The sequence below is a fragment of the Neovison vison genome, chromosome 5 (assembly GCF_020171115.1).
Source record: "Neovison vison isolate M4711 chromosome 5, ASM_NN_V1, whole genome shotgun sequence".
Lineage (NCBI taxonomy): Eukaryota > Metazoa > Chordata > Mammalia > Carnivora > Mustelidae > Neogale > Neogale vison.
This window is the reverse complement of record NC_058095.1, coordinates 5,883,922-5,911,591: the sequence shown is the minus strand read 5'-3', so window position 1 is coordinate 5,911,591 and position 27,670 is coordinate 5,883,922. Positions and strand designations below refer to the sequence as shown.

Sequence of the window (27,670 nt, the reverse complement as noted above, 5' to 3'; positions counted from 1 at the left end):
ACCGAGGAGACCGGCTCCTGGGCATCCGTGAATGTTCATGCTCTTGTGTGTCCTCCAGGTGACCATCTTGGTGCTGCAGGGCCGGCTGGATGAGGCTCGGCAGATGCTCTCCAAAGAAGCTGACGCCAGTCCCTCCTCTGCAGGCATGTGCCGAATCCTAGGGGACCTGATGAGGACGATGCCTGTTCTCAGTGTATGTGGGAGCAACCCTGTTCTGCTGGGTCACAAGAGAGGCCTTTGTTCATTAAGCACAAAGCATTTCTGTGGCGATGGCATGTCACCGTGTCTTTCTCCTTAGCCCGGCAACACCCAGACGCTGACAGAGCTGGAGCTGAAGTGGCAGCACTGGCACGAGGAATGTGAGCGTCACCTCCAGGACAGCACGTTTGCTGCCAGTCCCCACCTGGAGTCTCTCTGCAAGGTCTGTGGGAAGGAAGTCCAGGTTGGGGTCCAAGCTGGGGCTGTGACATCCGACACAGCAATGACAGGAACGAGATCCTCTCCGGACAGGGCTGTCCGTCCGCTCTGCCTGGAAGAAGAGGGCTCTCAGACCGGATGCTCTGGTGGAGATTAGCAAAGGTTTTTTGTTTTTGTTTGTTTGTTAAGATTTTATTTATTTGAGAGAGAGAGAGCCTGTGCTTGAGAAAGCACGAGCAGGTGGGGAGGGAGGGAGGGAGGGAGGAGGGTGGAGGGAGAGAGAGAAGCAGGCTCCCCGCTGAGCAGAGAGCCTGACTCAGGGCTCCATCTAGGACTTCAGGATCATGACCTGAACTGAAGGCAGGTGCTTCACCGACTGAGCCACCTAGGAGCCCCGAGACCAGGAGAGTTAACAGAGAAGTTGGTCTGGAACTGAAGAACAATATCTCTTTCCTTAGATCATGCTGGGAGATGAAGCCGCTCTGTTGGAGCAGAAGGAACTGCTGAATAACTGGTATCATTTCCTAGTGACCCGGCTCCTGTACTCTCATCCCACAGTGAAACCCATTGACCTGCACCTCTATGCCCAGGTGAGCCTGAACTCCAAGGGATGGTGGTGGGGAGTAGGAATCCTGTGGGCTAGGTTATTGTCAGTATGTGGCCTTTTTGAGTTGAATCTCCCTGGAGAACAGGAGAGTCTTTCCTTTGCCCCTCCCTCCTCCTTTTAAGTTTATTTTTTTAGTAATCTCTGCCCACAACATGGGGCTCAAACTTATGACTCTAGAGATCCAGAGTCGCACGTTCTTCCAGCTGAGCCCTCCAGATGCCCTTCCTTTGGCCCTTTTTGAAGGACCTCATCGCCCTTCTCCAGGGTTCCCTACACAGCAGCCCTGCCTGTCCCCTTGAGTCTCTGCTTCCGTCTGGGAATTGAGTGGGTCACCAACTTTCCACAGTCCAGCCTTGACCTGTTTTTGGGAGGTGAGAGCAGCCCAGAACCCCTGGACAACATCTTGTTGGCAGCCTTTGAGTTTGACATCCACCAAGTGATCAAGGAGTGCAGGTAGGACCTGCTGCGCCACCGCCTTTTCTGTCTTTACTTACGTGTGCGGTTCAGTGAAACCAAGTGAAGTTGGAGTGTTGTGGAGCTGGCACCACCATTTTTTCTTAGAATGTCTTGTTTCTTTTTACTGGTGTCTTAACTTGCTTCCCACACACCTTCTCCCCTCCTGAGCCACATGGAGGTAGGTAATGGCTTCTTTCTGGACAGCCTTGGGGACCTTCCTGAGGTACTGTGTTTACTGTATTCATAACAATTTTTAGGGATGTTTACTTGAACAACATTGCAGCAAATTACTTTGATATTTAAAATCCAGAAAAAGCCAGCAAGCCTATTTCTTAGAACCTGATGGATATGCAAACTGCCGTAAGGGAGAGCACTTCTCAGTAGCCTCACTGTCTAGTGAGCCATGAGCTGCCTCACCAGTGGGCTCCTGGCTGAGTCTGGAGAGCAAGGATTCCACACTACCCCCTCCTCAGAAGGGTGTCTTGTCAGTGCATTGAATCTTCAGCAAGGCGAGAAAGGGAGTATCAGATATCACAAATCAAAGGTACAGCTTGTTGGGAATTTTCATGTATAGTAAGTCAGACGTCATTTTGTGTCCCTTCTTGTGCAGCCTGGACACATGGGTATTGCATTGAAGACCCCCAGCAGACTACTGTTGGGAACGACAGCAGACGGCCTTGCTCAGTATCAAATTCACTGACCTCTACCAGATCTTTTTCAGTAGATCTGGGCAAGGGGAAGGGATTCCCCTCCTGCTCTGCTCCTCCTGTTTGAGCTAGAAGACAGCTGGAGCTTGAAGAAAACGGTGGAGGAAGAAAACTAGGTTTTGTGTCCATATTCTTTTCACAGACGTGTAGCTGGAGCTGGAAGTTGGCTTTCAGAATCCAGCTGGGGGGCGCTATCTGCACGGAGTGGTTAATGAGAATAACTTAGAGAGGTGCACACACACGTCATTATTTGGCTTTGTCATTGTCTCTGCCTATAATTTGAAGTAATGGGCATTTCTAAGTATATTGGCTGTTACAGGAGTAGGTTATTTCCACCAGGGTTTCCTTCATAATCCACATCTCAATTTTTGGGAACAAATCAGAGTTGAGCACAACCAGGAGGAAGGACAATGAAAAGGGAAAGCAGCCTGTTCTCTGCAGTGACAATAGAAAAAAGAGAGGGTGCCAATGCAGCGGCTTTCATGAATGCCACAGAAAATGGCCTCAGCCTCCTGCCGGTCACAAGTAAAGAAGGATCAGGCTCCCAGTCCATTAGTCTGAACATCTGTCTGTCCTGGCAAATAGGAAAGGACCTAAAGTATTTCTGTTTCTTATAAATTTTGGAGCTAGGGTTTTGTTTGTTTGTTTGTTTTTTTAATTTATTTTTTTGATAGATCACAGGTAGTCAGAGAGGCAGGCAGAGAGAGAGAGGAGGAAGCAGGCTCCCTGCTGAGCAGAGAATCCGATGTCGGGCTCGATCCCAGGACCCTGGGATCATGACCTGAGCCAAAAGCAGAGGCTTTAACCCAACCCACTGAGCGACCCAGGCGCCCCAAGCTAGGGTTTTTCTGATTAGGAAGCTACTTCCTACTCTACATTGAAAATGGTACCATAATGCAAGTCCTGGGACCTTATCTCAGGCATTAGAGGAAAGCTTGAAGTATCTTCAGAGAGAGTAGCAGAGTCTTAGAAGTGTGCCCTCTTTGATGGGGAAGGATTGGATTTTTGGTCTTGTGAGCACTTGGTTTCTCCAGAGTTATACCAGTCAGACCCAGGCTAAGTTCCTGGAAAGTGGTGAACATCTGGAGTTGGGTCAGTGGGCTGGCGGTGTAGGGAAGTCTTGCTGCTTTGTTGCTGGGGTCATGACTACCCTGTAAAGGGGAATGAAGGGAATCCTTTTAAAGGTGTTAAAAGGGAGAGGTTTTTTTTTTTTTTTAAGATTTTATTTATTTATTTGACAGAGAGAAATCACAAGTAGATGGAGAGGCAGGCAGAGAGAGAGAGAGGGAAGCAGGCTCCCTGCTGAGCAGAGAGCCCAATGTGGGACTCCATCCCAGGACCCTGAGATCATGACCTGAGCCAAAGGCAGCAGCTTAACCCACTGAGCCACCCAGGCGCCCCGAGAGCTGTTTTTTTTTTAAAGATTTTATTTATTTGACAGAGCACAGGCAGAGGGTAAGCTAGGAGCCCGATATGGGACTCAATGCCAGGACCCTTGGATCATGACCTGAGCTGAAGACAGACGCTTAACGGACTGAGCCACCTAAGTACCCCCAAAAGAATCTTTTTAAAGCCATGTTATATCCATTTTCTCATTTTCTTTTTCTCAGAACAATCCAGGTAGACAAACGATAAAATTACTTTTTCTAGGGGCGCCTGGGTGGCTCAGTGGGTTAAAGCCTCTGCCTTGGCCTAGGTCATGGTCCCAGGGTCTTGGGATCGAGCCCCACATCAAGCTCTGTGCTCTTGGGGGAGCCTGCTTCTTCCTCTCTCTCTCTGCCTGTCTCTCTGCCTTTTTGTGATCTCTGTCAAATAAATAAAGTCTTAAACAAACAAACAAAAAACAGAAAACCTAGTATACTCCTTTAAAAAAACTAAAAAATTTTAAAAAATTACTTTTTCTAGATGAAGGGGAGAGAGAGGTAGGGACTGACTGAAACTGTGGTCTTGAGTACTGTTTGTGGTACTTTTTTTGTTAAATCAGTATCTAGTTAAAACCCTGCGATGGGTCCTAACATGGGGCTCCCTGTTCAGCGGGAAGCCTGCTTCTCCCTCTCCCTCTGTCCCTGCTTGTATTCCCTCTCTCTCTGTCAAATAAATAAATAAAATCTTTAAAAAAACACTTGAGTGTGATAGGACTTTGTGTAGCTCATAATGAATTTATAGACCTCTTAGTATTTGATTATTGTAGAAATACGAGTGTTTTTGAAAATTGGCAAAGATAATTTTTTTTTTATTTTTTAAAGATTATCGAGAGAGTGAGCAAGGGCAAGAACACAAGCAGGGAGAGTGGCAGACTCCCCACTGAGCACGGAGCCCATCATGGGGCTCGATCTCCTCATCCTGAGATCACGACTTGAGCTAAAACCAACAGTCAGACACCTGACTGAGCCACCCAGGCACCCCAGTTTTCTTTTACGTAATCTCTGTGCCTCATGTGGGGCTTGAACTCATGACCCTGAGATCGAGAGTCACATGCTTTGCCAACTGAGCTAGCCAGGCACCCCAGTATACATAATTTTTTGAATATCAGATACGGTTATTAATAAAGTTTGAAAAAACTATTCTTCAAAGTGAATGTTAGGAAGACCAACAGGGACATTCTGTAATGGTAGCATCCTGAAACAGATGGGAGTATCTAAGGATCTGTAGCCCTAAGAACAAGGCAGAAGTTTTAAACATTTGTCCAGTAATTCAGTATAAACCAATCCCTGTTCTTTTTTATTATGAAAGCAGAATATTTTTTTTTACCTTAGTGCACACCTCAAGACTATTTGCCTTGATGTTCTGCTTCCACTTTACTTGTGCTTGATTTTGTTACAGAAAGCAGTCATTAAAAGTTCCCTTATTGAAAAAAAAAAAAAAAAAGTTCCCTTACCTGGGGTGCCTGGGTGGCTCAGTGGGTTAAAGCCTCTGCCTTCAGCTCAGGTCATGGTCTCAGGGTCCTGGGTCCTGGGATCGAGCCCCACATTGGGCTCTCTGCTCAGTGGGGAGCCTGCTTCCCGCCCCCCGCCCCGGCCTACCTCTCTGCCTACTTGTGATCTCTGTCAAATAAACATATAAAATCTTTAAAAAAAAAAAAAAATTTCCCTTACCCAAGTTTTTTTTTTTTTTTAAAGGTTTTATTTATTTATTTGACAGAGATCACAAGTAGGCAGAGAGGCAGGCAGAGAGAGAGGGGGAAGCAGGCTCCCTGCTGAGCTGAGAGCCCGATGTCGGACTCGATCCCAGGACCCTGAGATCATGACCGGAGCCGAAGGCAGTGGCTTAACCCACTGAGCCACCCAGGCGCCCTCCCTTACCCACGATTTTAAAAAATAGTCAAATATTATGGCACTTGGGTGGTGCAGTAGGTTAGGTGTCCAACTCTTGGTTTCAGCTCTTGGGGTCTTAAGGTCAGGGTCCAGAGAGGGCTCTGTGCTCAGCAGGGAGCCTGCTTGAGAGTCTCTCCCTGCCCCCACCCCCATCATCTCACACTCTCGCTCTCTCTAAAGTAAATCTTTAAAAAAATAGTCAAGGATTGGGATGCTGGGAAGCCCCGTTGGTTAAGCGTCTGCCTCCATCTCAGGTCATGATCTCAGGGTCCTGGGATTGGCTCCTGCATCAGGTTGCTTGCTCAGTGGGGAGCCTGCTTCTCCCTTTGCCTCTTCCTGCCACTCCCCCTGGTTGTGCTCTTTCTGACAAACATCTTCTAAAAAAAAAGTGTTCTATGTATATAGTCCTATTCATAAAGTAAGTATACTAGTTAAAAGGTATATAAGAAACATTAACAGCGATGCCAGATGCAAGTAAAGATATTCTTTTCAATTCCATGTTTTGTTTTGTTTTTTAAAGATTTTTATTATTTGTTGAGAGAGCAGAAGTATGGAGAGCTGCAGGCAGAGCAGGTGGCAGGAGAAGCAAGCTCCCCGCTGAGCAAGGAGCCCGATGTAGGACTTGATCCCAGGACTCTGGGACCACAACCCGAGCCAAAGACAAATGCCTAACCAATTGAGCCACCCAGGGTCTCTCCTTTCTTTTTTTAAGATCTCATTTATTTTTGAGAGAATGACAGAGATAGCGAGAGAGCACAAGCAGGGAGGAGAGGGAGAAACAGGCTCCCTGCCACTGCGGGGCTCGATCCCAGGATCCCCGGATTGTGACCCGAGCCAGATGCAGGTTCTTAACTGTGTGAGCCACCAGGCCGCCCTGAATTCCGTGTGCCATCAAGCACCGGACAAGTATCAAGCATTAGACAAATGTTTAAAAACACTTTGAGTGTTTTTCTTTTTTTCAATTGCTGTATAGTTGACATGTGAGGTTTAGGTTTACAACATTTGACAGTTCTGTGGGTTACAAAATGCTCACCGCCAGAAGTGCCGTGACCACATAAAGTTCTATTATTCTCTGTGGTCCTTAGGCTTTACTTCTCATCTGCGTGACTTGCTCATTTTGTAACTGGAAGTTTGTACGTCTTCACCTCGTTCTCCCATCCCCCACCTCCCTCCCTGTGGCAACCACCAGTTTGTTCTCTGTGTTTAGGTCTGTTCCTTTTTATTCTTTTCTTGCACATTATTCTATATTCGTATTCTCTGCATCTGATTGGATCCCTGAATTTTATTTTCACCGTGACAGCCTCCAGAGATCTAGGTTGGTGGTGGCCGCTTAGGATTGACCATCCTAGGTGTCCGCTGTCAGTCCCCAAATAGCACCGAGAAGTTTCTCACTATGTGCTTCCAGACAGATTTCCACTTGTCACTGCCCCTCCCATCTTTTTATGGAAAGGATGTGTGGGGTCCCTGCTCACCTGTGCCACACTCTGTCACCCTGACTCTCCTCCTTGCCCTGGCGTTTGAACCCGCAGCATTGCACTAAGCAACTGGTGGTTTGTGGCGCATCTGACAGACCTGCTGGATCACTGCAAGCTCCTCCAATCGCACAACCTCTAGTAAGTGTGGGGCAGCCGTGCCAGCCTCAGGGATGGGGCTGCGGGAGGGCCCTGAATGGAGCAGGCCAAAGGTGTTGGTCTCCTGTTATGTTTTATTCCAGCTTCGGGTCTAACATGAGAGAGTTCCTCCTGCTGGAATATGCTTCGGGACTGTTTGCTCATCACAGGTAGGAAGGCCCAAGGGTGTGAGGCGGCAGCACGGTGTTTCTCAGCATCACGTACCCCTGCATCTTGGACCGAGTTCTTGCCCGTCTTATTCCCTGAAGGTTACAGGGGTTCAGGGGAGTAGCCATCTTGGAACCAGTCCCCAAGCTGTGGGGCAGCACATGGGCTCCCCAGGCTCTCATGTCTGTCCTTGGACCGTTGCAGCCTGTGGCAGCTGGGAGTGGATTACTTTGACTACTGCCCTGAGCTCGGTCGCGTGTCCTTGGAGCTGCACATTGAACGCATCCCCCTGAGCACTGAGCAGAAAGCCCTTAAGGTGCTGCGGATATGTGAGCAGCGGCAGATGACCGAGCAAGGTGAGCCCGCCCTGCCCCTGGCGTACTCTCTGCCCGTGCTGCGCCAGCCAGACTGGAGAGAGGCCGGGCATTGGGGTCAATAAATAAGCCAGAACAGCAAAATTACTGAGAAAGGACGAACAACTAGGGATCCATCAGGACTTGTAAGCGATGGAACACACCACCTTTTAAAAAGATCCTGACCCACTTCCTCTCTCCTGCTTACTCTAAGAAGGTCAGGACTGGGTCAGCTTGTAATTCACTTCTTCCAGGTGCGTTGCTGTTGCTAGCCAAGGCTGGCTCAGTGGGAAAGCAGTACAGAGGCAGCTCAGGAGGAGCACAGAAAGAAAGCAGTGATATTTGCTTGAGTTGAGTTGAGTGGTTAAAAACCCAAGTTGTTCTTTCCAGAGGCATTTGCTTGCTTATGTCCATCTCTGAAAGCATACAGTCGTTCAAGACCCAAAGAATGTTTTTGGCACCTGGACAGATAATGAAGGAGCTGATCTGTGGGGAGCCATAAAAATCTTTTTGCCATCCCTGAAGTCAAGCCCACTCATAAAGCCAATGCTGCCAGGGTGGGTCATGGTGTTCATAAAGCCAGGAGACAATTTATAAATCCCAGAGTCCCCAGTTTTGCCAACCAAGTTGTATTTGGAGCCTGTGGAGAGGCTGCAGAAAACCCAGAGGAGGTGGGAAGCCTGCTGTTACCTGGCAGCGTTCAGGAATGGCCTGATTGGCGGGGTGAAAAGTTTATCTTTTCTCTTTTCTCTGCAAAGTTCGCAGCATTTGTAAGATCTTAGCCATGAACGCCGTCCGCAACAACCGCCTGGGCTCTGCCCTCTCTTGGAGCATCCGAGCCAAAGATGCTGCCTTTGCCACGCTGGTGTCAGACAGGTGGGTTCAACCGCTCCTGGCTTTCTGGGGACTGTCCAGGAAGTTGGGAGGCTGAGGAAGGGGCCCTGGAACAGCTGCTCAGACCTCTGGGCCTGGCCTTGCAGGTTCCTCAAGGATTACTGTGAGCGAGGATCCTTTTCTGACCTGGATCTCATTGACAACCTAGGGCCAGCCATGATGCTCAGTGATCGACTGACCTTCTTGGGTGAGTCTCTGGTCTCTGTGCCTGGGACCTTTGGCATAGTGGTGGGTTGTGCAGATGGGAGGGACTGATTTAGGCATCTCCAGTGTTCGTTCCTGTTGAGCCCAAACTCATAGAACCATGTATGCTGAACTCTACAAAGCATATATATATATATATATATATATATATATATATATATTTTAAATCAGAGAGAGAGGAGGGGAGAGAGCGAGCACGGGCAGACAGAATGGCAGGCAGAGGCAGAGGGAGAAGCAGGCTCCCTGCTGAGCAACAGCCCGATGTGGGACTCGATCCCAGGACGCTGGGATCCTGACCTGAGCCGAAGGCAGTTGCTTAACCAACTGAGCCACCCAGGCGTCCCACAAAGCATATTTTCTAACATTTCCCAGTAATGTCAAACTTAAAAGTCTGAAAGTAGTAGAAGGACTAAGGAACTCCCATGTACACTTTCTCCAAATGCACCATTTTAATTTATTTATTTATTTTGTTAATCTATCTATCTTTTTTTTCTTTTTTTTTTTTTATTTTAAGTATTAGAGACAGCATGAGCGAGAGAAGAGCGAGCAGTAATGGGGGGCAGGAAGGGCAGCAGGAGAGGGAGAAGCAGGTTTCCTGCTGAGGTGGGAGCCCCATGCGGAGCTCCATGCGGGGCTAGAGCCCAGGACCCTGGGCACACTAGCTGAGCCGAAGGCAGACGCTTCACCGACTGAGCCACCCAGGTGCCCCATTCACTCAGGTTCTTGGGGAACAATCTGAAAGTAAGTTGGAGACTTCGTTCCCCTAAGAACAAGAACATCCTCTTAGAGAACCAGCTGTCTGAATGCACTGCTCGTATCAGATCTGCGGTCCCAGCGGTGTCTTTTTTGGTTGTTGTTAAAGATTTTATTTATTTATTTGACAGAGAGATCACAAGCAGCCAGAGAGGCAGGCAGAGAGAAAGGGGGAAGTAGGGAGCCAATGCGGGCTCTGTCCCAGAATCCTGAGCCAGAGGCAGAGGCTTAATCCACTCATCCCTGCCCCCAGGCGCCCCCCAGCGGTGTCTTTTATTCGTTCACGAATGCAGTTTTGCTCTTTAGTGTTTCCTTCTTTACCTTGACATTTTTGAAGAGTGTTCTGCTCTCTTGTAGAATGTCCTCAGTTTTGATTTATCTCATGTTTCCTCATGATCAGATTGAGACTTGCGGGTTCTTCACTCTTTCGTAGTCTCTTGTTTGGTTTGATGGGTTACATTCTCCCAGGTTGGAGTCCCTTCAAAATGTATTTTTTTCAGTCCCATTGGTCTCACTGGTCCATGAGTTTGGAGACAGTTCTAGAAGGGTCTCCCTGCTCTGGAGTCTGGGATCTTTTTGTCTTGTTTGGACCAGAGGTGAACTACTGCTCTGTTTTCTCACTAGGAAAGTACCGTGAGTTCCACCGATTTTATGGGGAGAAGCGTCTTACTGATGCGGCTTCTCTTCTCCTGTCACTGATGACTTCCCAGATTGCCCCACGGTCTTTCTGGGTAATACTACTAATAGATGCCTTGCCCCTTTTGGAAGAGAAAGAGGTACAGTTTGAATGATTTTCTTCTCTGTCTTCTAGTCCCTGGCTGTGCTTCCTTCCTTAGCTGTTGTAGATGCACACCTGTACGTCCTCTCCCAAGTGGGGCCCTGCATGTTGTGTGCGGATTCCCCCATAATGCCCACTCTGGAAACCCAGTATCTACACAAGAAAAGCTACTTAATTTGGAAGGAGGCAGCTGTCTACCAACAGTATTCGGCTTAGGGCCCTGACAAGGGCTGGGAGTGAGCACAGGGGCTGTCTTCCTCCCAGGGCTGCACCTCCGCTCCCAAGGGAGCACGCGCCCACACCAGTGGAAACCAGCCAAGGGGAGCCGCTAAGCAAAGCAACCTCTCTCCTCTCTCCTAGGTGGTTTTTTCAGCAGAGCAAACATACGAGTTGATGAGATGTCTAGAGGACTTCGCCTCAAGAAGGCCAGTGTGGAGAGAGCCTGGTGTTCAGCGAATCCAGGTTATTTTAGCTTTCAGATTATTGATTCCATAATGGCAATGAGAAAAGGCTTCTTCTATTTTGGACTCCCCTGCTTCCCTCCAGAAATGCTGGCCCCTTACAGACTTGTGCTTCTTGAGTTACTGCTTAACCTGTAACTGACACACCCAACTTCTTATAGGAGGAAGCGGGGTTTCTAGGTGTTCTCATCTCCCCTTTTCTGGCACTCAGTCATAGTGGGCCTTTGCCTGCAGTTCTTCTGTCAACAACTTGCTGGAAGCTCCTACTAAATGTTAAATGCCCTTGGTCTGCCTTTGGGTCAGATAGACCCTTGCAGAGCTTTAAAGAAGGAACACTTCCTGCCGTGCCTCATGCTGGCTGCCTTTGCTTTTAGGAGGACGTCGAGAACACCAAGTTGGAAATGCTGAGACTTGCTCTTGCACGCAATCTTGGCCGTGCCATTATAAAGGAAGGCTCTTTGGAAGGCTCCTGAGACCACCTGAGAGCTTAACGTGGCATCTCTGTATGGCAATGTATATACATTTTTGAAAGAATAAATTCCACCCCCACCCGCCAAATAGAAGGGAAGTTCTTAAGAGTCCAGCTGGGGAGTTTTCCCTGCCTCTACTGTGAACCCGTGGTGGTAGAAACTGAGAAAGTGCTGCGTCTTGGATGGAACTGATTTCTGTGTCTCCCAAGAGAAAAAGCCACTCCTAGCAGTTAGGATGGTGAGTCCAGTGCCCTCCTTCCTCCTAGAAGCTCAAGCAAGGTGGTAAGTGGTTTATTTATGCTTCAGAAATCCAGCCTTTAGAATCAGCTGTAACATTTATCCTTTCTTTTGTTTAGAAAAGGTCCAGGAACCTGTACTTTCATCAACTAAAGCGTCAGGTGATGCCAGCATATTTGTCTATGTTTGGAATTCCTAAGTGGCACTTCGCCCACAGTGGTGAGGATGGTGTATTAGGATTCCAGGTAGGGCAGAAATGATTTTATTTAACATGCAGCAGAACAAGGGCAGCAGACTGGTATATGTATACAGCCATTTGTCACAAAGCGGTGACCTCAGTAGTAACACTCAGATAATTTTGATGTCTAAAGCTTATTATAAAGGTAGATTTCCATAGAGTAATTCCACAAACCTTCCCAGGGCTGCAAGCAGCTGGTCTCTGGAAAGCTCTTGGATTTCTTCTGTAAGTAGTGAAACTGATTCACTTTTGACCTGCCCTAATGAAGCAGTGAAACCTGCTTGCTCAAGATGGACGGGAAGGGACATAGTAGGGAAACCTGGCACAGTGCAGGGAGGGAGAAGGGAGTGTGGTTTGTGCCACTTTTCCCCAGAGATGGCTCCGTGCCATCCAGCCGAGCTCAGGTGAGCTGTGTGCTCTTTCCGCAGCTGGTGATCCTTACTGGCCTGTTGCCCCGTGAGGCCTAGAGGCCCTGGCCCGGTTGTACCTGGTGTATGGAGCAAGTAGGACAAGCTTTTTGGAGCCGAGCACTGTTGAAATAGGGTCTGGTGACTCGATTCAAGCATGGTCCCTAATCTCACCACCGCCAGACCCCGTATCTTGCTGGCAGCTGGGGATGGTCAAGGTTCCTGGGCAGCAGGTACGGACAACAGTCTAGTGCAAACTGCCTGAGCCTGAGGCCTCCAGTTCCCAAACATATGGCACACCGCAGGCCACCTGGTGGGAAGAGGGGAGGCCCAAGCAGGAGGACACAGGGTGATGGGACTTGTTCTCCCCTTCAGAGACTCGAAGGGCAGAAGAGCAGTTTATTTCATGCCAAGCAAGAGGTAGTGAGTAGGATGGCCTGTTCCCAAGGCAGGAGGCACACTTTCCCCAGAAAGCTCTAAGTACCTGCTTCCAGAGAAGGGGAAATACTGGTTCTCTTTCATTTTCTTTTGTATCGCTAGTTTTGACTGTCACGAGGCCAAGTTCTGACAGGCTAATTCCCCATTTTACTGAGATGTCCATAGGACACAGCCTGCCACCACCAGAGACAAGCACACAGCTCCTCACCCAGTGGCTGTTCCAGGATGCTGTTGCCCACGGAGGGCAGAGTTGGAGATGCAGCAGTGTGCCAACTTCCTCGATGCCCGGGGCTGAGGACCACGGGGCTTTGCCTACCTCCCTGGAGGTGGGAGCAGGAGTCTGCCAGCAGGGGAAGCACAGAGTAGTGACGTGGGGCTGAGGCCTCTAAGGGTGTGAGGATGTGGTCCTTGAGGGAGAGCCCTCTTAGGAGAGGGGGAGTCTCTTAGGGACCTCCCCCCTTACGGCATCAGGATGCCAGCATGAGGGGGAAAGCCTGCTCCCGCCAGAGCCAGAGCCAGAGTGCGGAGGCTGGAGCCGCTCCCCACCCCTGACAGTACATGGCCACTTCAAGTCACACAGGTAGACAAAAATCAGGTCCTTTTAGGGGGCCAAGGGAGAGAGCATCACAGCAGCAGCCCGGCTCCCAGCAGCGATGCCCAGGGCCCCTGCTCCAAATCCAAGCTCCAAGCACTGTATCCACAACGTGGAGGAGGATGGACCAGGGAGCCCTCCCTCCCGTCTCGCAGCAGCCTGCCTGGCTTCCGTGTGATTACAGAAAGTCCTCCGGGGTCATAGGTTACCCCACTGCTCCACGGGAGGGAACTGGTCCACCTCGCCCACCTCTGTGCTCAGCTGCTCTCCCAGGGCGAACGTCAGCCTATACCGAAGCCTCGCCTTCTCCTGTGAGCGACAGAGGACCTTAAGACAGACCTTAGGGCTCGTTGCCAGCCACTCCTCCCACTTTGTCCTCATTCAGCCATTCAACCCCGGGCAGGGGAGGGACACGGCCAGTGCTAGTGCTACAGTATCAAAAGCGGAGGCTGAGGGCCTGATTGGGGCCACGGGGCGGGGGGGGGGAGCCAGGGCTTCAGGCCGGGTCGGGTTCTAGCTCACCTTCAGTGGGTTGGCCAGCAGCATGACCTGGGTGATGGCTGCAGGCGGCTGGATGGGGCTAAATGGAGACAGCTCTGTCCCAGAGGGTGGCTGTAACTTCACCTTCATCGACTGAAGAGAAAGAGAAGCTCTTCTGAAGAGCAAGGCAGGTGCCCCTGAGCAGGGGCCTGCTAGAATCCCAAAGGACCCATGCTACTGCCCACTGGCCTCGGGGTCCCTCCACACAGTGGGGTGCCGGCTACCTTTGGCACGGCGGCCTGTAGCACGATGCTCTTGATAGGCAGCGGAGCGGTGTTCAGCATGGACACCACCACCACGAGCACGTCCGGCCGGCCGGGCGGACACTCCTTGGCAAAGTGGAAGAGGATGCGGAAGCCGTTTTTATCATAGGCTGTCACGGGAAGGGCGCTGCCTGGAAGCAGAGATCAGGTGGGTGTGGAAGGAGGAACCCCACGGTGCCCGGAGGGGAGGGTGTGTGGGTGGGCCTGGGCTCCACCTGTGGCCAGCAAGCTCCCTGAAAGAATCAGCCAGAATCCCCCCTAGAGAGCATGGTGGCAACAAGCAGAGGTTGCGACAGCAGGAAAACTGGTCACATTGGGTCTAAGAGCCGGGCGGGGGGGGGGGTGGGCAAGGAGAGCCTGGGCCCACCCCTCTCCCCGTCTCACTGCAAGTGGTGGGTCCCGCGCTTCCCCCTCCCACCCCAAGCTCCCCACACCTACTTGGCTTGATAGATTCCAGGGGGACGTGGACACTGGCCAGGGAGAGCTCTGGCCCCTTCATGGGGCTGCCCTGGGACTGGAAGGCAGGCGGCTGGAAGAGAGGGCTGCCAGGCCCTGGGGAGAAGGGGAGGAGAGGCCTAGCAGTGGTGCTGGCAGGGATCAGAGGGGAGGCGCTAGCCCCAGGAAAGAAGATGGGAGAGAGCGGTTTCACCAGGCCTGAGGTCCTGAGAGGCAGGAAGGGAGGACAAGGCAAGTCAGAGACAGGGGGTAGCCGCTGGGTCAACCCTCACACGCCCTCCAGGGCACACGGCTGGTTCCTACTACGCCCACCCATTTCCAGAGTCCAACCAGCAGACCCAAAAGGAACATCCCCAGACCCTCCGGAGCTGCTTTCCGGTTCTGCCAAGTCCAGGCCCAGCCCCCCGACCCCCACATATCCCATTCATTACGCTCTGGTCTCCTCAAGAAGATGGTCAAGGGCATCTAGCTGGTGCAGGCTGCTATCCCCCAAAGCGGAGCCATGGTACCCGAGGGCTGTGGACTCAGCCTTCGGGGCGGGGGCTGGGGCCAGTCCAGTCGGGAACAGGAAGGAGCCTGCTTTGGGGGCAGGAACGCTGGCTGGGACCACAGGAGCTGGGAAGGGAGGCGGCAGCGGGGCCTGGGAGCTGCCTGCAGAGGGTGCTGAGGCCGGGACAAGAGGCCCGTCTGAGGGGCTGCAGGAAGCACTCCCGGGCTTGGGGCTGCAGAAGTCCAGGTCCGGCTGCTCATTCTGCTCGGAGAAGAAAGTGAGTGAGCTAAGGGCAGGGAGCCTGTTGCAGTTGGTGGGTTGAGGGTCTCCAGCTGGAGGCCTACCAGGACCCCACCGGACTAGCAGCCCTCGGAAGGGCTGGGGCCCACCCTATGGGATCAGCGTTCTCCAGTGCAGCTGGGGCAGTGCCCAGCCAGCCACAGCGGAGGATGAGCTGGAAAGAGGACTCTGTGGAACTGGCTGAGCATTTTGGTGCCGTCCTTACCTGGAACAGGGACCACTGGCTGTTCACAGCGGACTCTTTGGGAGGAGCAGTGGGGGCTGGGTCAGCAAGGCCTGGAAACAAAAGACAAAGGTGAAGGGGCTCTGGCCCTGGGGTAGCCCCATTCACCCCGAAGGGTCACATGACAAAAGTCGCTGACAAAAGGGTGACAGGTGGGGACAAAGTATTTTTCCAGGTAGCCTCCAGAGGGAGATGGATGCTCTTTGGTCCTTTCGTCCAGTGGGTGAGGCCTCCAGGGGAGAGGGGACAAAGCAAAACCGTGCACCACGTCCATTCTGGAGCTTGCGCGCACACTGGCCTGCAGGCCTGAGCGCACTGAACTTGACCCTCCTCATACCTGAAGTCCCCTCCCCTGCTCCTGCTAAGGACATGAGGCATTCCCCGTCCTTCCCAATTCCGCATGCCCTTGGCTCTGCGGAGCCCATCACGTGAAGCCCTTCACAGCCCCCCTCCGGGACGCACCCAAGCAGAGCAGCTCCTCGTCCAGCAGGCAGAGGGCGCTGCTTGTGCTGTTGGGTCCCGCGGTGGCTTCAGCCTGGCTGGAGGAGTGGCTGCGCCCAGGACCCGAGGTCTGGGGCGGAGGAGGGAGGATAGGGATGCCAGAGGCCGGTGGGGCAGGGGCTGGGGCCGACGTGGAGGATGAACTGCTGGGTGTGTCCAGCTCGGCCAGGTCGATGAGAGTGCCCTGGCTCCTACAGTGGTTTCCTGGAGGGGTGGAAGGAAGGATGGGGGCCACTCTAGTGGCTGCACAGCAGGAAGCGGAACCCTGACTACAGCCTCCAGCCTAACTAATACTGAAGGAGAGCAAGCAAAGAAAACCCTATCCACAGCTCCTGGCCCCTGGGGAGCTAGGCTGGATGGGTCCGAAATGGGGAACTAGAACATTTTACCTTCCGCGTCCGGCATGGCTGAGCTGGCGATCTCACCATTGATAACCTGCCCTTCGACAACTGTTTTGTAAGAGTTGATGACCCGGGAGAGGTTGTCACTGGCCTGGAGGATGTCCCCTAGAGCAGAAAGAGGTACTTCTCACTCTGGGCCATGACACTCCTCCCACCCCCGCCGGCCAAATCCAAATTCCTAGGTCATCCTTGTCATCTATTCTTTGACTCACCCAAACTATTGTCATTGTCCTCTGTCTCACTGGCTAGTTTGAATAACGTCCGCCTCTTATTCTCACACCGATCAAACAGCTCCTGAAAGAATCCCAGACCTTAAAGTGAGCTACAGGGTCCCCTGGCAATGACCTAACTCAGTGTCCATGTCCAGAAAGTCACAGGCTCCCCTACTGCCACAGTCAGTCACTGGTGGCACGGGGCTCTCAGGACGCCTTTTCCTGCTGCCAGCTTCCGCTGCACTGTGTCACCTAGGATATCTGCTTAAAACCAGGGGAAATAGGTCCCTTCCTGTCCCTAAGGCCGGCATATGGCTCAGAATACGGAACCAAGGATTAAGGGGCAACATCAGGCGCATGTGGTGGGTGTCTCTGCCCAAATGCTGCTGAGGCAGAAGGCGCGGCAGAGAGAAGTGAGGCCCGGGGCGGGTCCGCAGAGTCCCCCAGACTCAGGTGTACCCACAGCTCTTCTGTCCTGAGTAGGTTAGCCACAGCAAGTGTAAAAGCGGGGTACCACCCCCAAACCTGGTTGCTATGCTGACTGACAAGGAACAGCAGGGCAGGTGCTGGGCACAGGCTGGCTCGCTTTCCCGGAGCGTGGCTCTCCCGGGATGCGCCTACCTTCATGAGCTCTTTATCGGCCTCCGAAGAGTCCTCTTTGCTGTAATGAAGCAGCATCTCATTGAGCAGCTTTACGTTGTTATTAACCTCCTCTAAAGTGTGCAGACGCTTGGTCACCTTCTGGATCCGCGCCTCATCCTACAGCAAAGACGATCAAGGAGAAAACGCTTACCCAGACTCATCCCACTGCCCCTGGCGCTCCACAACAAGGATCGCACCAGAGAGCGTGAGCAAAAGCTAGTCCCAGTGAAAGCTCCTTTTAATGCACGGTTCGTGGGAAGCATAAGGCCTCAGTCTCAACCTAGTTTGTCTCTTTTTTTTTAAAGATTTTATTTATTTATTTGACAGACAGAGATCACAAGTAGGCAGAGAGGCAGGCAGAGGGGGGGGGGGACGCAGGCTCCTGCTGAGCAGAGAGCGGGATGCGGGGCTCGATCCCAGGACCCTGAGATCATGACCTGAGCCGAAGGCAGCGGCTTAACCCACTGAGCCACCCAGGTGCCTCTTAGTTTGTCTTTTAAAATAACGGCCCGCCCCCAGCCCTCAACTGCCCCCGTCCATGCGGGCTCCTCGAACCCATTCTACCCCCCCAAGCTCCAGGGCGCCTCCCGCTCTCTGGCCTCACGCTGGGGGAAGGGACTCTTGCTCTGTGGTCACGGGTTCCTCCACCCCAAGGCCCTGGGCCACTTACTTCCTTCACCATGGACTTGATGAGCTTGTTGGCCTCTTGTAGGTCATCTGGGTTTTTGCTTTTTAACAACTTGGCTAAAAGCTGGAAGAGGAGGTACCAAAGAGAAAGGGAAAGGTAGCACCCCGCCTGGAGAGACCGCGGAGGAACTGGAGCTCCCACAGCACTGAGCGAGCCCAACCTCCCTCCCCATCCGAGGACGCTATTGGCTGGGGTGTGCTTTACCTTGGATTTCTCCTCATCATCAAAAACAGGATTCTTGGGACGAGGTGGAGGAGACGGGATCAGCGTCCTGTCCACAGGGATCAGTGGGTCAGACTGCACGATGCCTGACAGGAACACAAGGGGGGCGCAGTGCTGGCTCACCGGGTCATTCTGATGCCTTTTCTCACACAGCAAGGCAAGGCCCATCCCTGAGATGATGGCCTGCCAGGGCTCAGCCCATCCAACCGCAGCTGAGCCCTTCTTGTCCTCAGGAGGAAGAAAGGGACAGCAGACACCCCGCATTCTTCCTGGCCTTAGCCAGCCTTTGGGGCTGCTTTAAGGCTGAGGGAAGGTAAGCACGTACCCTGTCTCTTCAACATGTGGTAAGCATCCTTGATCTTGGTTTCTTCCGGCAGGGCCAACGTCCAGCTGTAAAGCAGCTCGATAACCTTGGTCTTCACTTTCTCAGACACTCTGTCCCCCAGGTACTAAGAGGCAAAAGGAAATAGGAAAACCTCGTAATTGCTGCCCAGAGGCAGGAACCGTGGGAATGAAAGGCTGCTAGTCCGCCCCAGTCTTCAGGCCTACCCCAAACCAGCAGGTGTTAGGTATGCGTGACACAGTGCGGGGACGGGGGGAACCACCCGTGACAAAGCAGTCTCCCGGATACAGTCTGCTCAGGCAGGGAGCCGGGAGCCCGCCACTGCGTTTCCACGTACAATCTCCCAGAAACAACAGCATTTTATCTCAAAGGAATTAATGAGAATGTCTTAAGTATGAAAAACTGCTCCCTATGCTTTAAGTGGTGCCCAGAGCAAAAGCCACACCAGCGTGCCACAGAAGCTGAGAAGCTGAGCCTAACTCCGTAAGACGGACCCAAGCGACCACCGTCCCCAGGAGCCCTCCCCACCCGCATGCACGCGCCCCTGCTGCCACATCACCTCTCACCATCAGCCCCGGAGGCCAGGAGAGGCCGCCCGCCCCTGTGGCCTCCTGGCCCCTGTGCTGCCCCAAGGGCCTAGTCCCTAAGGCCCGGACGTGGGCAGCTCTCTACAGCCAGCCAGTAAGATGGGGGGCGGGGGGACGCAAAGGAGTTCCCGAATGAGGACGCTGCCCCGACTGACCTTTGGAGAGACGACTTTGATTAGCTCATTCAGAAACCGGAACTTTCCCACTTCATTATGGAATCGCCGCCCGCAGTTCTTCATGCACGCCTCCAGCACCTGCAGCCACAGCACGGGGCGCTGAGCGCGGGCGGCCTGCGTCACCGCGGGCGCTCAGCCAGGCCCCGCGCCGAGGCGCGCTCCACCGCGCTCCCTTCCTTGGCTTCCGACTCTTGTCAAGCTGGGTTTTTCAGCCACGCCACTGCTGACGTGCTGGGCCGGTCATTCTTTGCGTGGAAGCCTGTCCTGTGCATTAGAAGATGTCTAGACACATCCTTGGTCTCTACCCGCTGGATGCTAGCAGCACCCCAGGAGGTGGCAACCCAGTGTCTCCAAACACTGCCAAATGTCCCCTGGGGAGCAAAAGCACCCCCGGCTGACAACCCCAGTTGTAAGGCCTTTGCTCTACAGTGCAAACAGGTGCGCGTGGGCGCCCTCCAGAAGCCCAGGGTCCTTCTCAACGTCTTTTCCCACGCCCCGAATGAAGTCGGGGAGAGCCCCGGGGGGCCTGTGAGCGCGGCGATGCTCTGAATCCTCTAAGACCTGCTGCTCGGTGTGACGCCCTGAGTAGGAACAAGCATCACGTAGCTACAGAACAAGTTACACTTGCCGGACTCTTGTTTAGTTGGCCAACTCTTTAAACAGCAAGACAGCTCTGTCAGCTTCTCTGCAAGAAGCCACCGTTGAGCTCCACCCTGGGCGCAGGGCCCCGGCCTCAGTCACTCGGCCTCTCCCACTGGACTGGCGGCCCAGCCCGCAGCGACCACACCCCGGGCCTCTCTGCAGCCTCCGTGCCTCACGCAAGGGCACACACATTTGTGGCGCAGTTTCTGGAACATGTTCTGGACATTAGTACCAAGAACTTTCAGCTGCCACAGGACGTGAGCCCTGAAAACCTCTGAGAGCCCAGTGGGTGCACGAGGAAAGGCCTGGGCTCGTTAAAATCCACCGTCAGAGCGAAAGGACCTACCGTCAGCGCCTGGACCGCCTCCCATTCCTGGGGAGACTGGATCTTATGGGCCAGCAGTCGGACGGCGATCTGCGGCCTGCAAGGAAGCAGACCAGGCTTTCAGGCACTGAGCCCAGGGCTACGCCCCGGGCCCTCCTTGGCCAGTCAGGACTTCTCCAGCAACACTCCCGCTCGCCCCCTAACTCCCTGGAGACTCACCCTTCAAGTTCTTTGTTGATCTGATCACAGAAGCCAATTATGTATTCCCAGTCCTCCTGGCGGTTGGAAGGATTGGTGGCCTTATCTTGGGACAGAGCAAAGTGGAGAACAATTGTTCTTGTTATAAAGAGCAAAGAGGACATAACGGAGGGTTTTTTAAGGCACTGATATGCAGCTGGGTTTGTTTCCAGGGGCGCCTGCGTGGCTCAGTCGTTAAGCGTCTGCCTTTGGCTCAGGTCGTGATTCTAGGCTTTTGGGATCAAGCCCCACATCGGGCTCCCTGCTCAGCGAGAAGCCTGCTTCTCCCTCTCCCACCCCCACTGCTGTGTTCCCCCTTTCGCTGTGTCTATCAAATACATAAATAAAATCTTAAAAAAAAAGTTTGTTTCTGAATCTCTTGTCTGATAGAGAATCCTCAACAGATCAATCTAGCATTTTAAAAGTCATAAATGAAAGGGAAAACAAATTCTTAGCCTTGTGGGTTAAAGCCTCTGCCTTCGACTCAGGTCATGATCTCAGGGTCCTGGGATCGAGTCCTGCATCGGGCTCTCTGCTCAGCAGGGAGCCTGCTTCCTCCTCCCTCTCTCTCTCTGCCTATCTCTCTGCCTACTTGTGATCTGTCTGTAAGAAAAAAAAAAAAAGTTTAAAAAGAGAACAAATTATAAACACAAACAACTAAAATCTTCAAAGATACCCATAAAAATGTTTAATATAACCAATAAGTGTTAAGTAACTCTTGTTTTATAAATATAAGTTATTAAGCAAATAGGGATGATCAAGAAGTATCTCCTAGAGAATCTGAAGCCAGGTTAATACTTGATAAAAAATAACACACTTAGGAAACTTATTTCCTACATACCCTTCAAAAACTTTTACAAGGGGCACCTGGGTGGCTCAGTTATTAAGCGTCTGCTTTCAGTTCAGGTCAGGCCCCCAGCATACTGGGATCAAGCCCTGTGTTGGGCTCCCTACTCAGCAGGAAACCTGATTCTCCCCCTCCCACTGCCCCTGGTTGTGGTCCCTCCCTCCGCTCTCTGTCAAATAAATCTTCCAAACAAAAAAACACACAAAACCACCCCACAAATGTTTTCAAGACCTAACTTTTCTTAATGCTTTAAATGTTATTTATTTTCTTAGAAGGGCAGGGAGAGAAGGGGAAGAGGGGAGAGGGACAGAATCCCAAGGACGCTCTACGCCCAGTGTGAGCCCAATGCAGGCTCGACTGCAAAACCCAGAGACCATGACCTGAGTCATAAACAAGAGTAGGTCGCTTAACTGATTGAGCCACCAAGGCACCCCCTGCGTTCCATGTCTTTTTAAAACTGCATTTAAAAATATATATATATATATATATATTTATTTATTTGAGAGAGAGAGAGAGAATGAGAGCATGAGAAGGGAGAGGTCAGAGGCAGAAGCAATCTTCCCGCCGAGCAGGGAGCCCGATGTGGGACTTGATCCCAGGACTCCAGAATCATGACCTGAGCCAAAGGCAGTTGCTTAACCAACTGAGCCACCCAGGTGCCCTAAACTGCACATTTTAAACTGAGCTACTATTTACCGTGCCTCTATCAAGCACCAACCATTGTGCTATCTGTCCGTGGGATTGCAGAAACAGAAACTGAACTTAAGTATTCAGCACCCTCAAGTTGAATGGTCTCCTATGATGAAGGACAAAGGCAAGTGTTGGAGAGTTCTCAGGATCGTGGAGGGTTTAAAAGCCAGGAGCTCAGTGTCAAGTCTCTTGGCATCTGGTGTGGGTCCTCCCTCCCCTGTTACCTCCAGAACCTGTGCTAAGGAGGACACCCCCCCACCACCACCACCGAGGGTGGGTAACCGTGTTCCCATCTCTGATTCACATCTTGGGAGTCTGCCTCTTCCAGAAAGCACCCTCAAGCTGTTTGCTAAATTTAGGGCTACAGGTTCAGAAGACAAATGGGAGGCTGAAGGCGTATATCCTTTTTAAATACCCACGCTCCTGCAGCTGTCCCGCAGCGCCAAAAGCAGAGCCACGGAACCCTGGAAAAGCCCCTCCACACAAATGGCATCGTCAGAAGTTCCTGAATTCTGATTTCTCGTGACTGTTTTCTTAACTTCCTTTTTCCTGACATCAAAAATCACTAGCTCCATGACCAGATCCTAACAAGGGCTCCCCGTGTCCTCCCCCTCTTCCCCCTCCCCCATGGGGCTCTGAAGTACGACAAGGCAGCAGCCGCCACCCTGCGGCAGAGGGAAGGCCTGCAGTGTTTCCCCTCTGACTTCTAGAAGATTCAGACTGTTTGGTTCCTATTTGGAGGAAAAGGACAGTATCTGTCCTCAATCTTGAAAAGAGAATTAACAGGCCCTTTAAAATGTCAAGCTAGGAGGGAAGCAAGGTTAATTCTATCAAGAGTGGCTCTTTGGGCTCCGGGGTGGCTCAGTGGCTTGAGCCTCTGCCTTTGACTCAGGTCATGATCTCAGGATCCTAATCAAGTCCCGCATCGCGCTCTCTGCTCAGCAGGCAGCCTGTTTCTTCCGCTTTCTCTGCCTATTTGTGATCTCTTTCAAATAATTTTATTTAAAGATTTAATTCATTCATTTGACAGACAGAGATCACAAGTAGGCAGAGAGGCAGGCAGAGAGAGAGGAGGAAGCAGGCTCCCCACCGAGCGAAGAGCCTGATGTGGGGCCCGACCCCAGGCCCTGGGATCATGACCTGACCCGAAGGCAGAGGCTTTAACCCACTGAGCCACTCAGGCGCCCCCAAATAAATAAATCTTGGGGAAGATTTGGATCTTTATTGCCACAGTGACCTACAAGCTATCACTTTGCAGAGGCCCCATGTTTCTCCCATTGGTTGATGGATACCTTCTCAGGTATTGGCGAGGATTTGTTACTGATCCCTACCTTGCTTAAAGTTCTCACGTGACATCAAGAAGCTGAAGGCTACAAAAACTAAGATGGTCTGAGAGGCCCCACCTTTCCCGTTGCTGCTCTTACTATTTTGAGAAGAGTCACATACCCCAGGCTGTAAGAAAACAATCACACACTCTCGCCTGCACTGTTCTCAACCCAAAAGCAAGGTACAGAGGACAGCATAGACACGGCTGCCCTCACACCCACCTGAACAATGGGCGCTCACCCAACGTGCACCCCAGGCCTAAGTCTGGAATATGCCCACTTCTTTCCCACGTGTGCTCAGCTTCTCTAGTGCCCCACTTCCTTTCATCTTGATAGACTTTCCTACTGCAACTCTGTGGGGAGCTCTCTGCCCACATGTGGGCACAAAGAGCCCTGGCCAGGCCGAGTTCTGAGTGTCTCCTCCAACTCTCCAGCTCACAAGCACCCTTAGGAAGGGGAGGAAAGTCCTGGGGATAATTCTGGGTAACTCAATCCCTCCAACTGCCCATTGTCACCCTCCTGCAGATGCACACAACTTTCCACCCACTCAACATGCTCCATCACCTGGCAGAGAGGTGATACCATCGCCTCCCCTGTAAGCCCCACCTTCTAGAACTGGCTCTAGGCTCTACTGACTCAAGGTTTCTATTTTCAGATCTCTCCTAAAAGCCTTGTTTTCTTGTGTGTCTGTGCCTCTAGATTCCCGGCTCTCATTTTCAGCTTAGTTCCATCAGTAGCCTTGACCGTAGTAGGGCCTCAAAAGGTCAAGCAGGGTTGGTTCCAGTAGGGCCAGCACTGGCTACCTAATCGCAGTGCGACTCAGCCATTTCGCAGATGACAGAGTCTATGTATCACATGACTTGGAGAGGAGCAGAGGCAACAACAACAGGATAGAGAGGAAATCAAGAGGCAGCCTTTGGTGCTACAGTCTTGAATTAAGAGAGACTTCGTCACCAAGTCTTTGTTGAGCACCTACAGAAAATTAACTACACAGGTCAACTACCCTGTACGATACTATTCAATCAGTCAATAATAGAACTAAAAGAAAACAAGTACACAGCGCACGAGGCCATGGGAGGCCATGGGACCACATAAAGAGTCCAAGACTCGGGGCGCCTGGGTGGCTCAGTGGGTTAAGCTGCTGCCTTCAGCTCGGGAGATCTCAGGGTCCTGGGATCAAGCCCCGAATCGGGCTCTCTGCTCGGCGGGGAGCCTGCTTCCCTCTCTCTCTCTGCCTGCCTGTCTACCTGTGATCTCTCTCTGTCAAGTAAATAAATAAAATCTTAAAAAAAAAAAAAAAAAAAAGAGTCCAAGACTCAGAGCCTACCTTTGGGGCGCTTATGCTCTTCTGGTGCCACTTGTGTGAAGTAAACAGAGCAAAAGCTCAAGAGTGTAATTACATAATTTGGATCAAAAAGAATTTAAAAACGGGGCGCCTGGGTGGCTCAGTGGGTTGAGGCCTCTGCCTTCAGCTCAGGTCATGATCTCGGGGTCCTGGGATCAAGCCCCACATCCAGCTCTCTGCTCAGCAGGGAGCCTGCTTCCCTCTCTCTCTCTGCCTGCCTCTCTGCCTACTTGTGATCTCTCTGTCAAATAAATAAATAAAATTTTAAAAAAAAAAGAGTTTAAAAACAAACTCATTACTTCTCTTTCCTGACTTCCCCATTTCTATAAATGGTGCTATCATTCAAAAGCTCACTCTGCCCCCATGCCCAGGCATCCGGATTTGAATCCCCCATTGCTGACTCCTTCCTTCTCACCCACTTCTCAACATCTTTTTATTTATTTATTTTTAAAGATTTTATTTATTTATTAGAGATCACAAGTAGGCAGAGAGGCAGGCAGAGAGAGAGAGAGGAGGAAGCAGGAACCCTGCAGAGCAGAGAGCCCGATACGGGGCTCGATCCCAGGACCCTGGGATCATGACCTGAGCCGAAGGCAGAGGCTTTAACCCACTGAGCCACCCAGGCGCCCCTCAACGTCTTTTTAAATCTCTCCCTTTCTTTTTTTTTTTTTTTTTTTTTTTTTTTTTTTTTTTTTTTAAGATTTTATTTATTTATTTGACAGAGAGAGATCACAAGCAGGCAGAGAGGCAGGCAGAGAGAGAGAGGAGGAAGCAGGCTCCCTGCTGAGCAGAGAGCCCGATGCGGGCCTCGATCCCAGGACCCTGAGATCATGACCTGAGCCGAAGGCAGCGGCTTAACCCACTGAGCCACCCAGGCGCCCAAATCTCTCCCTTTCTTAACCCTGCCCTCACGCCTCCTTACTTCCTCACCTGCTTCCAGAACTTTTGCTCCTTGGCATCCTATATAAAACCCCTATATTGATCCTCCTAAAAACATGGATTTCACCAGGTACAGTAAGAATGGGGACCTGATAATTGTCAAAATTTAAACTTCTAGGGCTGGAATTCAAGCTTTTCCAGAATTTGGTTCTAACTTCCCAGCTTTCTCTCCCACCACACTCCTACAGGAGCTCCCTGAAGTCATCAAGAGACAGTCCGTGGCAAGGAGAATCTGGGATGGGTCTTAAAGCATTTAGTTGAGCAAAGGGGAACAGGGCTTCTGGGGAACGAGAACAGTGTCCTGGGGGGACAAGAACACCTGACTTACCACAGCAAGGAGGCTCTCGGGAAGCCACAAAGAGGCGGCAGTAGGTGTGCAGCAGTGGAACGACCGGATTAGACAGAAGTGCTCTTCTGCGAGCAGAATGCAGAGTGGACGGAGGGGAGGTAGGGAGACACTCGAGGCACTGAGCCAGCTAGGGCTTCTATAATAATTCTGGCAAACCATGGAGTGACAAGAACCTAGACTAAGATAGTGCTAAACCAAACACTGGTTCATTCAACTGATAAAGTTCACGCCAGTAAGTCATAAGAACTGTGAAGGTGAACAACGGGTAAGAATGGAATCTTAAAAAGAAAAAAGAATAGAAAGAATCTTAACACCCCCCCAATGCCACTTTAAGTCATAGGCAAGATCAAAGGCCAGTCTCAGCTGCAGGGTCTACAGATCCCACTCTCCGACTCACCACTTCCACTCTCCCTCAAAAAAAAGCCTGTCCTCCTCCTATTTCAAAATATAACTCTAAACCTAGCATGCTAAACTCAGCTTAGGTCAAATTACTCCAACGTCCCCATTATTATCTATGAATCAAATCGATTCCAATGTAGTTATATCTGGTTGGATGGCACTGGGCAAGTGGTCTGATTACAGTCAGGGTGTCCTTTTTGCGAAATTGTGACAGTAGTACCTACTTCCGGAGGATACCTGATGAATGAATTAAATGAACGTCTTTGGAGCACTCTGAGCTCCTTGGAGAACAGTTCCCTATACACGGAGGACTTTATGACCTGCCTGCAACTGCAGACTTTGCAAACATAAGGTTCAACCACCTGAAGGGGGTGGTTTCTTATTAAGAAAGGTCAGAGAGAAAAAAAAAAAAAAGAAAGAAAGAAAGAAAGAAAGGGAGAAAGGAAGAAAGGTCAGGCCATTGGAGGAAAGAGCCATCACCTGCAACAGCTCTGGATCTTGCACAAGGCCGTCTCCGGGCATCCTGTCTCCGTCTAATTTGTCTTCACTTAAAGAGGCCTCCAGGGGCCTCTTCTAAGCCCATAAGAAAGTTAATTTATTAACCCTTCAGCAGAGCACTGTGTGCTAACAAGGTCAACACGTATTTCCTTAATAGCAGTGTGAATTAGCAATTAAAGCTACAGGCCGCTGTGACTACTGCACTAGGCTGTGCTCCTCAGCTTTGCTGGGAACGTTACCTACAAATGACTAGCGAAGATGTTCAAGTGTGTGTGTCCCCAACACGGACATCACCAAACCTTGGACACTGCAGGAAAAGGGTAGAGCTGTTCTTTATCCCTTTTTGGATTCTTCTGCTTCAAACATTCTGCCTGCGCGAGGCGGCCACTTGTCAAATATAAGGTCGCAATTCTTTAGCCGAATGTGCTCAGCGGCACCCACCGCTCCCGGAGTTTCAGCCCAAATCCTGAGGCACCGGCGCCCCGGAGTCACGGCGGCGCGCGGCCCCACCACAATCTCCCCAAATCGCCGATGCCGTGTCAGCCGACGCACTTGGCCGCCGCTTCCCCGGAGCCCGCGGAAGCCCGGACAGGACCCGAGCTCACGCCGCCACGCGCAGAAGTGGGAGGCGGCGCCGGGCGGGGGCCGGGACGCCCTGCTGGGGAAGGGGCGTGATCACGGAATGCCAGCGGCAAGGGCGAGCCCAGGCGCGGGCTGCTAGGCGACGCCGCCGCGGGCCCCTGAGGGGGGAGGAGGGGGGCGGAGTGGGGCGGAGTGGGGCGGGGAGGGGGTTCGAGGGCAGACAGAAGCGGCCGCGGATACTCACTCAGCCAGGACTCCAGGCTCTCCCCTTCCGCCTCCGCCATATTGCAGCCGCCCGGGCCGGCCCAGCGGCCTCAAACCTCGCGAGAACTTGTGAGAGACGA

The 27,670-nt window shown here is 51.8% G+C and overlaps 2 protein-coding genes across 5 annotated transcripts in view; one reads left to right on the top strand and one right to left on the bottom strand.

The window, feature by feature from the left end:
- Positions 1 to 11,280, top strand: part of NUP85 (nucleoporin 85) — a 30,291-nt gene extending 19,011 nt beyond the window's left edge. For both annotated transcript variants that reach the window (XM_044247456.1, XM_044247454.1), the window contains exons 8-19: positions 59 to 193; positions 299 to 421; positions 876 to 1,007; positions 1,371 to 1,477; positions 7,031 to 7,114; positions 7,216 to 7,281; positions 7,484 to 7,635; positions 8,391 to 8,508; positions 8,613 to 8,713; positions 10,108 to 10,259; positions 10,622 to 10,723; positions 11,097 to 11,280. In XM_044247456.1, the coding sequence (XP_044103391.1) occupies positions 59 to 193; positions 299 to 421; positions 876 to 1,007; positions 1,371 to 1,477; positions 7,031 to 7,114; positions 7,216 to 7,281; positions 7,484 to 7,635; positions 8,391 to 8,508; positions 8,613 to 8,713; positions 10,108 to 10,259; positions 10,622 to 10,723; positions 11,097 to 11,195 (1,371 nt within the window). In that variant the 3' untranslated portion in view covers positions 11,196 to 11,280. The remainder of the gene's footprint in view (positions 1 to 58; positions 194 to 298; positions 422 to 875; positions 1,008 to 1,370; positions 1,478 to 7,030; positions 7,115 to 7,215; positions 7,282 to 7,483; positions 7,636 to 8,390; positions 8,509 to 8,612; positions 8,714 to 10,107; positions 10,260 to 10,621; positions 10,724 to 11,096) is intronic.
- Positions 11,281 to 11,675: 395 nt separating this feature from the next.
- Positions 11,676 to 27,656, bottom strand: GGA3 (golgi associated, gamma adaptin ear containing, ARF binding protein 3). Of its 3 annotated transcripts, XM_044247453.1 has the most exons (17): positions 27,571 to 27,656; positions 20,335 to 20,419; positions 20,137 to 20,212; positions 19,128 to 19,226; positions 18,368 to 18,491; positions 18,025 to 18,128; positions 17,803 to 17,883; positions 17,112 to 17,249; positions 16,491 to 16,572; positions 16,267 to 16,383; positions 15,839 to 16,081; positions 15,359 to 15,429; positions 14,795 to 15,114; positions 14,346 to 14,569; positions 13,869 to 14,038; positions 13,627 to 13,737; positions 11,676 to 13,413 (listed from the first exon to the last, which is right to left on the bottom strand). In XM_044247453.1, the coding sequence occupies exons 1-17, from the start codon at positions 27,608 to 27,610 to the stop codon at positions 13,303 to 13,305; spliced, it is 2,196 nt and encodes a 731-aa protein (XP_044103388.1). In that variant the 5' UTR covers positions 27,611 to 27,656; the 3' UTR covers positions 11,676 to 13,302. The 3 variants fall into 3 exon arrangements, 2 of the variants coding, with proteins under 2 accessions (XP_044103388.1, XP_044103387.1); XM_044247452.1 differs by lacking the exon at positions 27,571 to 27,656 and having other exon boundaries at positions 20,335 to 20,555; XR_006384503.1 differs by lacking the exon at positions 27,571 to 27,656 and having other exon boundaries at positions 13,329 to 13,413; positions 13,627 to 13,759; positions 20,335 to 20,556.
- Positions 27,657 to 27,670: the final 14 nt, after the last annotated feature.